Below are 14,391 nucleotides of genomic sequence, written 5' to 3'. Positions count from 1 at the left end.
CATGCCAGCACCATGTGATGCCTCCATTATTCAGCTTCTGTTCATGTTCTCTCTCTACCTCTGGTTTGAGCATTCCCAAGCAATTTTAGCTTGTTCCATGTCTCCCAAAATGCATGCATAATGTGAGCCACTATGTGCCTGCTCCTTGCCTCTCCTTTGATTGTATGCTCCGTATATTTCTTCATTTTCTTGAAGGCACTATGATCCTTTTGATTTTATTCTCTTCTGACTCCTGTCAGCGCTAAGCCCTTGTACACGCGGTCGGACATTCCGACCACAAAATCAGTCGGATTTTTTCTGACGGATTTTGTCCGAAACTGGTGTTGCATACACACAGTCAGACAAAGTTGTCAGAAAATCCAATCGTTTCGGGAACGTGATGACGTTCGTTCGTTATGACGGGACTACGTTCACTCTAGTAGCCAATAGCTTTGGTCTCGTAATTTGATCTGAGCATGCATGGCACTTTGTCCGATCGGAATTCTCTACAAACGATCGGATCATGTTGTCGGAAAATTTTATATCCAGCTCTCACATTTTGTTGGTCGGACATTCCGGTGGAAAAAGTCAGATGGAGCCCACACATGGTCGGTTTTATCTGACAACACGGTCCGATTGGACATTTTCCGTCGGAATGTCCGACCGTGTGTACAAGGGCTAATAGCTTCCTGGCTTGTGTCACTCCTGATGCTTGCCTGCTGTATGCATCTCTGAATCATTTCTTATTCCGACATCTTTATCCTATCTGTTTATCCCAGTTTTTACCTTCTACAATCTCATATTTGTATCATTTTGTATGCATTTTATTTTTTGTCATTGCTTCCACATTGTTTTGTGTTCTGTGATAAGGTTATAGGCGTGTGCAAGCGGTGTGCCAGGTGTGGCTGGGCACACTCTAATTCGGGGGGGTCAGCAGCCAATCAATCACAATCCACCCGACGATCAAGGGCAGGTGACGCTTAGACCTTGATCCTTCTTTGCCCACCCTTGGAACCTGAACAGGAGGGGCAGCATTTAATGGAACCCATCTGTATTTTCTTTCTGCAGCAGCTGAAAATAGGCTTCTCCTGCTCTTCCTCCCACCAGCATTCAGCTACCACAGGAGGAAAATGCAGGGGATCAGAACCAGTACGGTATATGCCATCCCCGCTGCCCTCTTGTCCTTGTTCCTCTATTTTCTGCTGCCCTGGCCCCCCTGTGTGCTCCTCTGGTTTCCCCCTCTCCCCGCAGAACTGCCAGCTATCCCTCCACTCCTAAAAAAACACTGACACCATCCACTGCCCTACTGACACCAATCTCTGCCCTACTGACACTGCACACTGCCCTAATGACTGACACCATCCACTGTCCTACTGACACCAACCTCTGCCCTACTGATACATGCACTGCTCTACTGACACAATCCACTGCTCCTCTGACACTGTATACCTACACCCACAAGCATTTGTTTGAGCCTTGGGTACACACCTTAAGAAATAGGCTGAGCACACCTATAGATAAGGTCCAGTTTACACAGGCTTTTGAGTTTGAGCTCAGTTTGGGCTTTTCTTTTATTCTTTCATGAGTCGTGGAGGATGGATTTCTGATGCATTGTATGCATTGTATGCTAATCCCACAATTAATTTTTTATTAATACATCTAGTTTGGTACACTGCGGTTTATATTTTATTGTGTAAAATCTGAAGTTTAAGTCCTGCCAAAACTTGACGTTTAAGTGCTACCCTTTTTGCAAAATGAATAACAACTTCTTTTGCCTTTACAGCGGTCTGTGAAAATGGTTGTCAGAATGGAGGACGTTGCATTGGACCCAATAGATGTGCCTGTGTCTATGGTTTTACAGGACCTCAGTGTGAAAGAGGTACTTTATCATTGTAGATCAGATATTGCATGAATACATGTATATCTATTAATCAATGTGTATATGCAACTTTTTAGCAGATTTTTAATATTTATTATACTTTATTTTAGTGCCATGTTAGGTTTATCTATTGCAGCTGAATTAGGGCCCATTCACACCACATGCATTGTGGGTGATTTTGCATTTTTGAAAGACTGCATCTGAATTGATTTGAATGACAAATCACAAGCCAAAATACTCAAAATGCACAAAGAGTTCATTCAGATTGTATCCATATTGAGGTACTTGTAATAACCCAAAGTTACGCTATTAGACTTTTGTGATCCTGCACATCTCTGCATGACTGTAAAAATCGAAATAAAAAATGTTCGTGCATTTTAACCTGTGCAGGAAAAGGCATTAAAATTCAGGACAATGCATCTGTTGTCATTTGGTTTAACGCCACATCGTAATCCAAAAATTTAAATCCAAGAATTCAAAATGTGCTTGGGAGAAAGGAAAGATAGAAAACAATATTTCAGTTACTTCAAAAACAAAGGCAATATCTGAAAACTCAAACATGTTCTCCTACTGTAAGGAAAGTAAGAAAAACAAGCAAGTTTAAAAGAAGTATCCTTTTTTTCTCCAATGAATAATCGGCCTCCTAATCTACCTATGAATGTAGCAGCCAATGAGGCCCAAGTGTTTTGTATTTCCACAAAGAAACTAAAGCCACATCTGTGTTTATGGAGAAAACACTACACAATGCCTTCCTAATGGCTCTCAGCATGCGTAAATACAGCTGAATCTTGTAGACACAGCTGTGTCTATGGTTCTGTCATGGCACCAGGCAGAATTTGAACAATTCCTACTGGGTGCAAAGAATATTTCAAGACAATGCGTCAATTTAAGAATACAAGACGACAGGTAATGTGTAGTAGTGAATAGTTCACTGTTCTGCTTCACAGTGGGACAATATCAGAAGGAAGCAAGGCTGAAATTTATACCTTTAAAGTACCTTTGTCAGGGAACAAATCAATACAAGTCCTGTGATGCCAACTTGTGTTGCCATCTGCTAAAGTTAATGACAGAGTAAGTCAAGCAAATATGAAATTGCTCACAGATCTGCTCAGAAGTGCCTCCTAACTGACCTGTGAAAACATAATATAGTCCATCTAAAGCATTTGTTTTTTCATCCCAGAGTGATAGATCTTTAGATCTTTAAGTCTTTAAAAAATACTACTTTCTGACTGCCTAACTGGGAAAATATGTCATGATTTTATGGTATATCGGGGCTATGGCTGTAGCTAGATGCTATAGCCTCAGTACTAAAATTTTCCTCAGCCGCTGCTCTTTTCGATAAAAGTAAGCCGAGTGGCTGCTTAACCGCTGGATCACTTTTAGAAGTCCCCACCACCACTTTCCAGTGGTTCTCTGGCTTACCTGGCTCCACAGGAAGCCTGGAAACCGATCCAGAGGTTGCAGTGGCCGGCCATAGAGGTTAGCAGAGGAAAGATGGCCTCCGCTCATCTCTATGACCTAGGAGGCCGGGAATGATGTCAGGACATCCCTTCCGGTTCATGGCCAATGTAAACAAGGAATTTTATTTTTTTGGAAAGCATTAGAACAATGTGGGGTTTCTTTTTTTTGATCTGATGCTTTCCATTGTAGAGGAGAGATGTGGGGTCTTATTGGCCCAAGATCTCTTGATAAAGAGGACCTGTCATGCTTTATTGTTATCACAAGGGATGTTTACATTTACATAAAAAAAAAAAAAATGAAAGGGACGGTTTTAAAATAAAAAAAGTAATAAAATAAATAAAAAAACTGAATTTAAAGTGGCCCTATCCTCACCTGTCGTGAACACATACGTAGGTCACATCCATACAGTGGTGTGAAAAAGTGTTTGCCCCCTTCCTCATTTCCTGTTCCTTTGCATGTTTGTCACACTTAAGTGTTTCGGAACATCAAACCAATTTAAACAATAGTCAAGGACAACACAAGTAAACACAAAATGCAATTTGTAAATGAAGGTGTTTATTATTAAAGGTGAAAAAAAATCCAAACCATCATGGCCCTGTGTGAAAAAGTGATTGCCCCCCTTGTTAAAACATACTATAACTGTGGTTGTCCACACCTGAGTTCAATTTCTCTAGCCACACCCAGGCCTGATTATTGCCACACCTGTTCACAATCAAGGCATCACTTAAATAGGAGCTGCTTGACACAGTAAGGTCCACCAGAAGATCCTTAAAAGCTACACATCATGCCGAGACCCAAAGAAATTCAGGAACAATTGAGAAAGAAAGTAATTGAGATCTATCAGTCTGGAAAGGGTTATAAAGCCATTTCCAAAGCTTTGGGAATCCAGCGAACCACAGTGAGAGCCATTATCCACAAATGGCGAAGACATGGAACAGTGGTGAACCTTCCCAGGAGTGGCCGGCCGCCCAAAATTACCCCAAGAGCGCAGCGACGACTCATCCAAGAGGTCACAAAAGACCCCACAACAACGTCCAAGGAACTGCAGGCCTCACTTGCCTCAGTTAAGGTCAGCGTTCATGCCTCCACCATCAGGAAAAGACTGGGCAAAAATGGCCTGCATGGCAGAGTTCCAAGGAGAAAACCACTGCTGAGCAAAAAGAACATCAAAGCTCGTCTCAATTTCTCCACAACACATCTTGATGATCCCCAAGACTTTTGGGACAACATTCTGTGGACCGATGAGACAAAAGTGGAACTCTTTGGAAGGTGTGTGTCCAAGTATATCTGGCGTAGAAGGAACACTGCATTTCATAAAAAGAACATTATACCAACAGTAAAATATGGTGGTGGTAGTGTGATGGTCTGGGGCTGTTTTGCTGCTTCAGGACCTGGAAGACTTGCCGTGATAAAAGGAACTATGAATTCTGCTGTCTACCAAGAGATCCTGAAGGAGAATGTCCGACCATCTGTTCGTGTACTCAAGCTGAAACGAACTTGGGTTCTGCAGCAGGACAATGATCCTAAACACACCAGCAAGTCCACCACCGAATGGCTGAAGAAAAACAAAATGAAGACTTTGGAGTGGCCTATCCAAAGTCCTGACCTGAATCCTATTGAGATGTTGTGGTATGACCTTAAAAAGGCCGTTCATGCTCGAAAACCCTCTAATGTAACTGAATTAGGACAATTCTGCAAAGATGAGTGGGCCAAAATTCCTCCAGGACGCTGTAAAAGCCTCATTGCACGTTATCGCAAACGCTTGGTTGCAGTTGTTGCTGCTAAGGGTGGCCCAACCAGTTATTAGGTTTAGGGGGCAATCACTTTTTCACACAGGGCCATGATGGTTTGGATTTTTTTTCACCTTTAATAATAAACACCTTCATTTACAAATTGCATTTTGTGTTTACTTGTGTTGTCCTTGACTATTGTTTAAATTGGTTTGATGTTCCGAAACACTTAAGTGTGACAAACATGCAAAGGAACAGGAAATGAGGAAGGGGGCAAACACTTTTTCACACCACTGTATATGTAAATGGTGTTCCCACCACACATGTGAGGTATCGCCGTGAAAGTTATAACAAAAGCAATAATTCTAATACTAGATCTGTATCTGTAAAAGTTTTAAAAGCAGCACCTAAGAAGATTTTTAAGTACTGTAGTTTGGCGTCATTTCACAAGCATGCGCAATTGTAAAGCATGACATGTTAGGTATCTATTTACTCAATGTAACAACATTTTTACAAAAAAAAAAAATGGGTTATATATTGCATTTTTTTTCATTTATTTATTAAAGTCTATTTTATCCAAATAAGTTGCATTTGAAAAAACACTGCCCAAATACCACGTGACATAAAAAAATGCAACAACTGCCATTTTATTATCTGCTAAAAATATATATATATATATAAATAATGTTGGGGGGGGGGGGTCTAAGTAATTTTCTAGCAAGAAAAAATACAGATTTTTTGCTTGTAAACAAAAAGTGACAGCATAGGCCTGATCCTTAAGTGGCAAATCTGTTCTAGGGGTCCCTATTGGATCACTCTTCAGAGGGCATTTAACAGGGGGTGAGGAGGCGTTATGTTGCCTCTTCACCTCCTGATTTAACCCTGTAAATGCCACACCACTGTGCTGTAATCACGTGCGTTGCACACAGTTGTAGCATGACCCCATTGATCGCATTCAGCGGTGCAACTCCTGCAAATTGGGTCATGCTGTTGAATTTTTGCTGCAGCTACACCACGTGTAAAGCCCTAAGTGGCTGCAAGCCCAGGTTCTGTCAGGTGGTTGGGAGGCAGTAAAACGGCCTCCCAACCACCCTGAAATATGTTGGATTTGTATACAATTTAATATTGGAATAAAATTGTATTTAGACTTGAATATTGCAGTGTGGCATTTTAATTCGAAATTGCTCATCCCTACCATAACCCAAGGTGATCAGGAAAGTCCTATGGCATGCAAAAGCCGCCAGCCTAAATTTTTAGTTTGTACACATTTATACTATTACTGTTACATTGAACGACAACAATAATACAAAGTCAGCAGGGGAGGAGGGTTATATAACCCTCCACTCTTTATCTAACACTGGCTGGGCATTTACTTTAATGGTAAATGCAGCTTTCTAAACAGTGCTAAAAAGGACTTTTGTATCATCCCCAGCATGTTGCTCCTGCAACCAACTGACTGTCAATAAAAAGGGCTGTGGGCAGAGCTAGGTGTGGCTATTTCCTGATAGTACCAACAACGGTGTCAACATCTAAGCATCTTTGCTGAACTTTTTGAGCTGGCTGCCATTGATGACATGTTTCAGAATCAAGGGTGACAACAATATGGTGATTTCACTACATTAGGAAGAGCATTGTTATCTCATCAAAGGAAGTGCCTAGCAAATGGTTCTTTTGGCAGGATCAACAGATCTTTACAAAATCTTCCTAGGGAAAAAAAAAGGTCCTAGTCTTAAATTTTGGTAGCCTAAATAGCATTTGTAATTTTGTAGATTGACCATAGTTTTACTGTAAAAATTTACATTTTTCACTGCACAGTAAAACCCTTTTTTAAGTTTTTGGTAGAGTTTTCCATTGGGTTACTCTGCAGTGGTCCCAGGGAATGTTCAGGGCATGCCATTGAACAAAAGACATTCCTGTCTTACAGAAAGGAAATCCCAGATGCAGATTAGATAGATATGCAGAAATATATCTGGCCTGTAGAAACATGACTGAACTTTGTCTCTGTAGCTTGTAAGTTATAATGTTTCTTCTAATGAGAAAATTACAAACACCATAGAATGCAATGATTGCCAAAAATTCTACAAGCCAGATAAGATACTTCTATAATATTTTTCTCATTTATCATAGTGCTCTTTATATAACTTTGTGTCCTCTGTTTGAACCTGTTCTGTATAAAGCCATATTATTGTCATCACATTTTTTGCAGAATAGATGTTTGCTCTGAAAAATGTGTTCTCATCATTCTTTTAGGCCTCACGCACATAGGGTGTTTGCCCATCTCTCCTTTCCACCGGCAGCAGCAGAAAGAACTATTGACCCCAGTGAACGCATTTAGGCACGTCAAGCATTTGGGGCATTAATTCATTTCATTGGCCAGATTAATAATTTATTCTCGCAATTGAAATGAATTAACGCTCAAGCACTTGATGCACCTAGCCTAGCGTTAGCGTTCGTTTATGCGCAGGTCAAATGTTTTTTTCTGCCAAATTGCTGCTGCTCTTGGATGCGCTGGTAATGCATTTTTTTCTTTCTGCTTCTAAATGCTCCTGACGCTAAATTCTTATGGGGACACGTAAGCTGAGATACAGGGGCGTTTAGAGACACCCCTAACAGTAGTGTTAAAAACATTTGGTGTGCATGAAGCCTACCACTTCAAGAATATATCATAAGAGATTCAAAATTCATTGCCTTATTAAAGCTCATTAAGCCCCATCACAAAGAAACTTTGGGGTACAATAATAATGGAGAAAAGCTATCTCTATCCACTCTCCATTATACTTTGTATACAGTATACAGTTCTACTGCATTCTGCAGCCCATTCATAAAAAGCCGACTGACGTGTAGAGCTTGTGGCATCCTATAGAGTTTTTGTACGGGGTGTATGTATATACAGTATAAAAAAGAAAAAAAAAAATCAGAGCTATCCTTATGTGAAACTGCATGTGGGTTTGTTCTGTGTTAATGCCAGCAACATCAAATATCACTACGCTATTTTGTCTTCAGGGTGGACGAATCAGGGAATACAGCATTATGGCCACAAGATGGAGCTCATGATCATAGGAAATATATACTTGTTCAGTATGATTGTCTACTCCATTTAGTTGCCATAATATGATATTTTCCAAATTCACACTTTCCTTATGAATGAAGAGCGTCTGCCCCGGAGAGAAAATAACCTAATTGCATTCGATATTGACGGCACCTACATTGAATGAATGTGCTTGCAGTTTAATGTGTGCAAATATTTTTATAAATACACTCTATAGCATATAAATGAGCAAAGCTTTTTTATTTTTTGAAGCATTTGATTTTTAAATGGCCCCCTCTATGTCCCTGAACAATTTGTAATATATTTCTGCATTAACAGCTTCTAAAAAAGTGTTCTGGACATCCAACTCCTAATCATAACTAAAAACTGGCACGGCCTTACTCGAAGCTATACTCTTCATCAGCTGGCACTGAAAGGGTTTCTAGACAACTTTCTCCACTTTAAAGTTGGGGAATTTTTCAGTGTAGGGTGGGTGCGACAAGCAGATGTCAGGCTTTAGCACACAAAAAGCACTGTTTGAAAATGGGCCAAGGAAAGCTCGCCGTACATATGTACACATATTAAACAATGCATGTTTTTGTAGTGTTTGCACAAATACCGCTGTGAAAATGTACGTCCCCTCCTTCCACAACCACAACCCCTACACAGGGAAGAAGTCGTAATGTGGTTTTGTCATCAGGACGGGTGAAAGAAAAGACTGTTTATAAAACGCCCCTGTAGGAAGGCATGTGGACACCACCAGCTGACCTTCTGACTGTAATTCCGGTGCTCAGGAAATTGATTAGTCAGTGGTCTGAAGTTTGTCTTTCTCATCTTGGAAAAAAACAAAACCTTTCTCACCACGTCTGTGTAAAAAATCTCACTGATCTTAGGAAAACACAGTCATTGAGAGAGAGAGAAAGATTGATCTGTGGAAAACCGGGTGTGAGGTATTAGTAACCGTTATGTGATTGCTTTTATCTTAATGTCCTTTTTCTTTCTTCAAAGTGAGATAACCCCAACATTTTCACTTTTCCCCATCATAAAATATATATTATGCCTCAAACCCAATCGTTGTCAAAAGCTTGTCATCTTCACCTCTGTAACATCTCTAAAATTCACCCTTTTTTAACTGATGAAACCACCGAGCTACTCATTCATTCCCTTGTTATCTCTCGCCTTGACTATTGCAACTCCCTTCTCGTAGGCTAACATCTGTGCAGGCTATCCCCTCTTCAGTCTATCATGAATGCTGCTGCCAGACTCCTCTCTTTTACTAACCACTCAGTGTCTACCACTCCTCTCTGCCAATCCCTCCACTGGCTTTCAACTGCCTAGCAAATTAAATTACAAATGCTAACAACAACATACAAAGCCATTCACAACTCTGCCCCGAGCTACATCACCGATCTTGTCTCCAAATATCACCCAAACTGTCCTCTCCGCTTATCTCAAGAACTCCTGTTCTCTAGCTCTCTTGTCTCCTCCTCCCATTTTTGTCTCCTGGACTTCTTCAGAGCTTCTCTCATCCTCTGGAACTCTCTACCTCAATCTGCCCTGCTATCTCCTACTCTAGCTGCCTTTAGGCGATCCCTGAAAACGCATCTCTTCAGGGAAGCCTATCACATCTCCAACTAACTGAATTTTTATCACTTCCATCAGCTCATCCCCCCCCTTTATAATCGTATGTACCTCTTTCCCCACCCTATTAGATTGTAAGATCTTATGGTCAGGGCCCTCTTAACCCTCTTGTATTTTATTGTATTGTAACTCTACAGTCTCCCTTTATATTGTAAAGCACTGCGCAAACTGCTGGCGCTATATAAATCCTGTATAATAATAAAAATAATATTCCCTTGTATATACTTTCCATACTGTATTTTCTAAAGCTGTGCCATTGAGAAGATATTGCTGTCTGCTCTGGTCAGTGACATAAATTGTGCATGTGCAATTTACTGTTCAGTGTGCCGTGACCGCAGAGAGTGCCATGCCAAAATGATGTAATCCTCAGGGATTGGCACAGGAGCTTAATTATGCAAGGCAACCTTAATACCTAAATTGTTATTATTATTATTATACAGGATTTATATAGCACCAACAGTTTGTGCAGCGCTTTACAATATAATGGGAGACGATACAGTAACAATACAATTCAATACAAGAGGGTTAGGAGGGCCCTGCTCCTGCGAGCTTACAATCTAATAGGGAGGGACTGGTGAAACAAAAGGTAATAACTGTGAGGGATGAACTGATGAGGGAAGTAAAATGAAGCTTAGTTATTTCTTAGGTTTGTTTCTAACTTGCGGTAATGCTTATTGCCCTCTAAAAAAGATCACTTTCCAGAGGGTGGCATAGCCCCATTGGGTGGGTGGGTGGCCATGGGAGGGCATACAACTGTGACTTAGCCACCTATTTTTTTTACTCCCCTCGGCTTCCCTTTTGAGAGAGCCTTTACTGTGCCAGTGTGCGATAGCTGTTATTATGCTCATAAAGGGCAGAAGGGTTGAGGATGTCATCAGAAGGAAAATTCAAACATGGCACTTTTTCAGCCAGAGATTGGCAAAAGCAAAGGACAGCTGGAACACCAGTGCACCAGTATGGATAACTACATGGTATTGTCAAAAGTATTGGGACAAATTCCTTTACACGCATCCCAGACTTAGTCCATAGAGTTCAATATTGAGTTGACCCACCCTTTGCAGCTATAACAGCTTCAACTCTTGTGAGAAGGCTGCCCACAAGGTTTAGGAGTGTGTCTATGGAAATGTTTGAACATTCTTCCACAAGCGCATTTGTGAGATCAGGCACTGATGTTGGACGAGAATTCCTGGCTTGCATTCTCCACTCAAATTCCTCCCAAAGGTGTTCTGTTGGGTTGATTTCAGGACTCTGTGCAGGCCAGTCAAGTTCCTCCACCCCAAACTCGCTCATCCATGTCTTTATGGACCTTGCTTTGTGCACTAGTCCAAATCATTTGGTGGTGTAGGGTTATTTTTCAGGGGTTGGACTTGGCCCCTTAGTTCTAGTGAAGGGAACTTTTAAGGCATCAGCATACCAAGACATTTTGGACATTTCATGCTCCCAACTTTGTGGGAACAGTTTGGGGATGGCTCCTTCCTGTTCCAACATGACTGCGCACCAGTGCACAAATCAAGGTCCATTATGCTTACTACTGGGTTTGATTCCACTTGAAGTATTTTAATATTTCTGGACTGTGTTTGGTAAATGAATACGTTTACGAGAAATGACTGTCATTATTGCTTTAAAATTTACAATCAAGGCAGAGAATGTAAACTTAATGGTGGCAGAATACTGCAGAAGTATGCTTCTGGGGTCCCTGATTGGTTATGCTGTGTATAGTATGGTGACAGAAATTCTCCTATTCTGACATCATATCTTGGGGCACAAAAAGGGAGAGCACTGCTGCACAAATATATACAGTACGTAGAGGTGTAGACACTACTATAGACATCTAGAAGAAACAAAGAAACAGTAAATCTTCTTGTTTTGTAAAAGTGATGTAAAGAAAATGTATGTAACTTTTTATAAAAACTTAGTATTTAAGTATATAAATAAGCTTACAAATAAAGACAGAGTCTTTGGTTCATTTGCACACACATAGGCACACATTTTAGATTTATATCTGACTCTGGAGTAATAGGCTCATAGCAGTGAAGTTTTTTTTTTTTAATTTACAAACCCCTGGAGAATGTCTCGGAGCCCATTCTGGGAGATGAAACATGTTCACCAGCTGTGTATATATAAGAGCTGCCTAGCCAAGCAAAACATATCAAAATAGTGCTCAGGCCACAGGATGGTATCACTTACATGTTAGTGAGAGGCTCCTCTATTGACTGATGCCACCAATTACACCACAGAGTTCTGAGACATCAACCAACTAAATCTGAACACGTAACATATACAGTATATCATCATAAAGTATATTTAAACGCAAAAACAAAAAGTGAATATATTGCAGGTTACCATTGCCAGTCCTTAAAGAGTAAGTTCACCTTTACAGAAAAATCTGTAAGGTGAACTTACACTGGACCCCTACCTCATCCCCCCCCCCCCCAGTCCCGCCGACCTGGAGCCTGACGATCTCCCGCTCCTCCTATAGCTGCCTCACCGGTCTGGGGCTTAGAAATCCCCTCAGCTTAATTTCCTAAACGTACCTCGTCAGGAGGTACATTTAGGAGCATTCTAATTGGTTGGCGCCGTCACATTGGCGGTGCCGACCAATTAGAACCCGCGGTGCCCGTCCTGTCACCGCAGGGGAAGAGGATAGAAATCCGTGGGGATTTCAAATCCCTGAACTGGTAAAGCGGCGATATGATCTGTCAGAACGTGTGATCACCAGACTCCAGGTTAGCGGGACCAGGTGTGATGGGAAGGGGGTCCAGTGTACGTTCACCTTACAGATTTTCTTACCCCACCGCTTGCAGTTTACAGCTTTCTTTGTTACTGGCTCCTGCTATGTCAGTGTCATTTCCCTGAACTTCTGGTCTTCACAGTGGACAGTGCAGTCTCCGGACAGTCTTTTAGCTTGAAGAAGGCAGGGGGAGGAGAGGGGAGATTTAGGGGAGTGCCTTGCCATCCTAGGCAACAAGGTTCTGTGTTTTTTTTTTTTTTGATGCCCACAGTGTAGGGAGACATAACTCTAGTCCCTGCATGAAAGGGTGCTGCAGGAAAAAAGACACCCTGAAAGGAACCAAAACCTGTGGTAATTGTCATGGTTTAAACAGCTTAAACGGGCACATAGGCAAGAATGAATAGATATGGAAGATGGACACCACAGTGGCTAAGTAGTTAGCAATTCCACCCAGCATCACTGGGGTCATCAGCTGGAATCCCAACCACAGCACTACCTGCCTAGAGTTTGCATGTTCTCCCTGTGCTTGTTTGGGTTTCCTCTCCCAAAGACATGCTGGTAGGTTAATTGGCTTTTCTAAATTGGCCCTAACATGGGTATGGATTTCAATCCATTTATGGGCACCCTGGTTGTACAGAATACAATCTACCATGTAACTTCTTGTACAACCAGCCTGATTTCTATGAACGGTTAGGTCGCTCCTGATGGGCCCAGACCTACCCGCTCTAAGCCAGGTGCCCGTCTAGCTTACTTACTGACAACCACTGTTCAACAGGTTCAGATGACTGCACACCAGTTATTTCCAAATAAAATCTTTATTTGTTCATAAAAGCAAAACATGAGAGAGATCTCCATTCCTCTCTTGTGCATTGCGTTTATGGACAAATAAAGATTGAGTTAGGTAGATGGTGTGTTGTTATCCAACAATTTTGAACAGTGAAAATGTTTAGTTTTGGACCAAATTAAACAACATTACAACATTATGTCATGACATATAACCAGGAAGAGTGAAGAGTGAAATATAAAAAAAACTCACAGTCTCCTGTCTGAGGGTGGGGGCATTAAAGAGAAGCCACTCTGATTTTTCTCCAAGGAATTACTTTTATTAAATATATCTGTTGAAAATAAAAAGAGCAAATAGAGTCATGGCTAAAATCAGAAACTGAGCAGGCACAGGACAAAAGTTCTGATTTACTGGTTCTGATGTAATAGGTATTACCAAACCCCTTGGATGCTTTCTAACTAAAACATTCTTAAACTTTATGGTTAGTGAGTGGAATAATAACTGTAGAGACAAGGGGTGGCTTTTTTTGCCTACAGGCCCAGTTGATGCTTCTAAACAATAATTATGATCTATTTTGTCCCTCCCAGTCCATTAAAGTATAACTAAAGGCAATACTTTTTTTTTTCATTTTGGATAGAGTGGCGAGGGATTAGAACACCTGTCAGTTTTATAACGCTGTTTGTACCCCGGTTAAGGAAATTCACCCTCTCTATGTGTCTTGTTTACCATTATCTTTGAAAGTGAAAGTAAAATGCCACGTACACACGAACTGACTTGGTCCGGCGGATCAGAGTCCATCGGACAATTCAATCATGTGTGGGCTCCAGCTGACTTTTTCTTCCCAAAAGTTCGGCGGACCTAGAAATAAAACTGGCTTCAAATCTTTCCGACGGACTAGAGTCCGGTCGAATAATCCGGTCGTCTGTGTGCTAGTCCGACGGACTAAAACCGATGCTAGAGCAGCTATTGGCTATGAACTTCCTTATTCTATGTCATCAGGTTCGAATCCGTCAGACTTTTGGAGTGATCGCGTGTGGCCAAGTCCGTTCGCTTGAAAGTCCGGCGGACCTCAGCTGCAAAGTCCGTCGTCGGATTGTCTGGCTGACAAAGTTCGGTCATGTGTACACTGCAAAAGAGATCCTACATTTCTGTCTCCAG

At 41.3% G+C, this 14,391-nt stretch overlaps 1 protein-coding gene across 1 annotated transcript in view; it reads left to right on the top strand.

Moving 5' to 3' along the window:
- Window positions 1–14,391, top strand: part of LOC143974655 (fibrillin-2-like) — a 214,387-nt gene that overhangs the window by 100,615 nt on the left and 99,381 nt on the right. Inside the window, exon 6 of the mRNA XM_077476264.1 lies at window positions 1,763–1,858. Within this exon, the coding sequence (XP_077332390.1) occupies window positions 1,763–1,858 (96 nt within the window). The remainder of the gene's footprint in view (window positions 1–1,762; window positions 1,859–14,391) is intronic.

The sequence above is a fragment of the Lithobates pipiens genome, unplaced genomic scaffold, assembly GCF_037356315.1.
Source record: "Lithobates pipiens isolate NorthernLeopardFrog02 unplaced genomic scaffold, aLitPip1_a1.2 Scaffold_13, whole genome shotgun sequence".
Classification (NCBI taxonomy): domain Eukaryota; kingdom Metazoa; phylum Chordata; class Amphibia; order Anura; family Ranidae; genus Lithobates; species Lithobates pipiens.
Note: the sequence above shows the minus strand (reverse complement) of the source record. Positions and strands in the feature narration are given on the sequence as shown.